The sequence below is a fragment of the Littorina saxatilis genome, linkage group LG8, assembly GCF_037325665.1.
Source record: "Littorina saxatilis isolate snail1 linkage group LG8, US_GU_Lsax_2.0, whole genome shotgun sequence".
Classification (NCBI taxonomy): Eukaryota; Metazoa; Mollusca; class Gastropoda; order Littorinimorpha; family Littorinidae; genus Littorina; species Littorina saxatilis.
The window spans coordinates 48,515,511-48,517,787 of NC_090252.1; the positions used below are offsets into that span (position 1 = coordinate 48,515,511).

The following is a 2,277-nucleotide window of genomic DNA, read 5'->3' on the forward strand; positions in this document are numbered from 1 at the left end:
GCTGTTTGATATTACTCATAGAAATGACCTACTTATTTGACTTCAGTAGGCGAATATGCTGTATTTTCCTTGGTTACCGGAGTATATTATATGGTCACTAAGCCTCGTCAAAATGTTTCATAATAACGGTTGCAAAAATGATATACATTTACCGTAAAATCCCTAGCATAAGCCCACCCCCCCTGTGCACAGATTTAGGGCAAAATTGGGGGGTGGGCGTTTGCTAGGGATAGACCCCTTTGCACAAAGTAAGTTTTGTGCTCAACCGTGTAATTGAGTGAATACAAACCCCGAAAGCATGTAAGTTAGGTCGTGTGAGTAGAAGTGAAGGAAAAAAGAAAGAAAAAGGACTTTGAGGCAAAGAAGGCCAACCATGAGAGAGAGAGAGAGAGAGAGAGAGAGAGAGAGAGAGAGAGAGAGAGAGAGAGAGAGAGAGAGAGAGAGAGAGAGAGAGAGAGAGAGAGAGAGAGAGAGAGAGAGAGAAGTCGGAAATTGTATTTGTTAGGCCTCCGGCCCATAACAAGACTGGTGACACATAGTACAAGCGAACATTTTTTTTAAAGAAGCAGAAAAAGCAACATTATGGACCTGCATCTTGCAACTGTGCATTTTCCAGAGAATCAGTGCGAAATCGTAGAGCTTTGTAAATATACGTTGCTAATATGCTCAAGTTAAATGATGACAAGACTGAATTCCTTCTTTTCTCTGGATCCTCCTCTTCGACCACTTCCCTTCCTGTCTCCATCACAGTAGGTTATAGTGACATTTCTTTCCCTGATAGTGCTAGGAATCTTGGGTTCATCATTGACTCCCACCTCTCAATGAAACAACACATCAAAAAAGTCTGTCAGACATGTTACTTTGAGATCAGAAGAACAGGTTCCATAAGAAAATTCCTCACTGTTGATGCCACTAAAACTCTCGTTACATCCTTCATTCTGTCTAGATTAGGTTACTGTAACTCCCCTTCTCATAGGCTGCCCTGACTCCACTCTCCAACCCTTGCAAAAGGTACAACACTCTGCAGCACGTCTCATTTTAGTTTAGTTTAGTTTAGACAATATTCTTTCAAGGTATTCTTCATTTTGCCCTATGTCCTCAGGTTATCAGATCTCGCAATGTGGCATCGATGGCAAAGTTGACCTGGACGAAACTAGTCCGGCGTATCTCACATGTACTGGCATCACAGATGACACAGTAAATTGGTTCATCGACCTCGACGGTATTCTCAGTTACGTTCACCACATGGGTTCTTGTACCTGGTCCCAAGCTGGGTGTAGGTATATTGCATTGTACACCGTGAACAGACCAAACTTCAACACTAGCATACTGACCGTCAAAGGAAACAACAGAGGCACCATCGCTGGCACTGTAAAATGTGGTTCAGCACGCTGTAAAGTCCGTGTCGTGTGTAAGTTACTCAATGTCTTGCAAAGTCTGTGTCACACACACACACACATACACACATACACACACACACACAAACACAAACAAACACACACACATACACGCATACACATACACACATGCACACACACGCACATACACACACGCACATACACACAAACACACACACACACATAATATACGTGAAGGCTTGTTTTGGTTATTTTTTCCATATTTGTTTGTATATATATATATAATGTCATATATATAGAAATGTATAATGAGAGCGCTGCTAAAAATGCCAAAATGTGCACTCGATCGCTTGTACTTTTAAAGAAAATTTAAATATAGAATTACGTCAAGAGCGAGAATGCATAGAAATTACGTCATGAGCAAGGGAGATCATCCTTTACTCTGTGTGTGTCTCCGCCGCCTACATTCCAACGTGGAATTTTGAAAGCAGGGAGCACACTAGAGGTAATGGAAGAGGTGGGGGGAGGGGGTAAGAATTAGATCTAGAAAGAACTCTTCACAGACAGCCTACTGGAGAATTACAACCCTTTCGGAGCCGATTGCAACACTGAACAAGAATAACCCGAGGAGAGTTCTACAACCTCAATGGATTGAGAATTCACCGTAAGTGCATTTAAGGGCATTCTCATAGAGTGCTGAACCTGAAAAGGTCCGTTTTTGTTTAGCCAAGACTGCTACCGGTTTCGAGCTGAGAAGCTCTCATCAGGCAGTCTCTTGGCATATATATATACATTATATGTACTACTATACTACATGAAGCCGTCGAACTCACGGAATGAAACTAAACGCACTGCATTTTTTCACCAAGACCGAGTATTGTCAGTCCTCTGCTCGTGGAAAAGGCAGTAAAATTGACAA

At 42.0% G+C, this 2,277-nt stretch overlaps 1 protein-coding gene across 1 annotated transcript in view; it reads left to right on the forward strand.

The window, feature by feature from the left end:
• Nucleotides 1-2,277, forward strand: part of LOC138974700 (low-density lipoprotein receptor-related protein 8-like) — a 54,299-nt gene that overhangs the window by 20,145 nt on the left and 31,877 nt on the right. Inside the window, exon 3 of the mRNA XM_070347420.1 lies at nt 1,103-1,411. Coding sequence (XP_070203521.1) covers nt 1,103-1,411 — 309 coding nt within the window. The remainder of the gene's footprint in view (nt 1-1,102; nt 1,412-2,277) is intronic.